At 34.7% G+C, this 1,131-nt stretch overlaps 1 protein-coding gene across 1 annotated transcript in view; it reads right to left on the reverse strand.

The window, feature by feature from the left end:
• LOC123831050 (beta-casein-like) overlaps positions 1-572 on the reverse strand; it is a 7,160-nt gene extending 6,588 nt beyond the window's left edge. Inside the window, exon 1 of the mRNA XM_045857698.1 lies at positions 522-572. Within this exon, the coding sequence (XP_045713654.1) occupies positions 522-572 (51 nt within the window). The remainder of the gene's footprint in view (positions 1-521) is intronic.
• Positions 573-1,131: the final 559 nt, after the last annotated feature.

Consider the following 1,131-nt stretch of genomic DNA (forward strand, 5'->3'; position numbering starts at 1 on the left):
TTTATTCTACCTGAAGGAAGGACATATTTGTTGGGTAACAGAGAGGGAGTTATTTTAATATGTATCAAGCACTTTTTATTAAGATTACACATATGTTTATGATTATTGCCTGATACTTACCCTCTGGATGTCTTTGGACAGACACAGGTGGGATTTGGCCCAATGCCCCAGGATAAGAGGTGCATGAGTTTCATCACTAGATATGGTATATTTATCTAGGTTGGATATCTATGGTATTCAGTTGTACTTGTGCAGTATTACTGTCTTTAATGTTTGTTTCTTTTGTTTTGTCTGTTACTTATCTGCTGGTTTGTTTTTACTTTAGGGACTGGTAGCATATTACCCAGATTTGTGGCCCTACAGGACACTGTTGAAATAGTGAGTGACTCTTCATGATTTCTTTAAAGAATTTAAAAATTCTGCTGTGTCTGCTTTATTGCACATCTAATGAATTGATGATATTGTTCTCTACACATGGGAAGACATTTCACTTCATGTTAATTATCTAGAGATGTTCTTACCTCCGTTGCAAGGGCAAGGGCCGCCAGGCAGGCAAGGATGAGGACCCTCATGGTGCTCAAGGCCTGTGAGAGGGAAAAAAGTACTGTGGTTGTCAATGAGATGTACTCCTTAATTAAGCAGGCTTATCTCTCTTTGAAGAAAACAAAGTGACTATATGTTAGAAAAATTACTAATAGAAGTTTTATTATATAACCAAAGTCAAAAACTTCTATGGCATCTTAGGCTTCCTTATCAACTTCATACTTCAATGAAAGCCATTCAGAGTTTTCAGCTCAAAGCTCTACCCCATCTCACTCTTCTTTTATCTCATTTACAGTACATTGTGTATTTTTCGAAGACAGAAAAAATTATAAATAGATAAGCTTTATTTACTGATTCATTTCATCAAAATGAGTGATATTTATTCAGCACTCTTAATTGCCCAAAGCTGTGTAGGGTCTGCATTTAAAGCAGTGAACAAAATATTAAGGTTTCAGCCCCTATGAATCTTCATGTCCATTGGAAACAGGTTAATTAAAAAAATGTACACAAAGAAGATCATAGTTTATTGTACCTTTTCTTTATTGAATGAAAGAATTTTATGAATATTTGGTTTAATCACATCTCTTT

This window comes from Phyllostomus hastatus, unplaced genomic scaffold (assembly GCF_019186645.2).
Source record: "Phyllostomus hastatus isolate PE091 unplaced genomic scaffold, TTU_PhHast_1.1 phas_scaffold_1674, whole genome shotgun sequence".
NCBI lineage: Eukaryota > Metazoa > Chordata > Mammalia > Chiroptera > Phyllostomidae > Phyllostomus > Phyllostomus hastatus.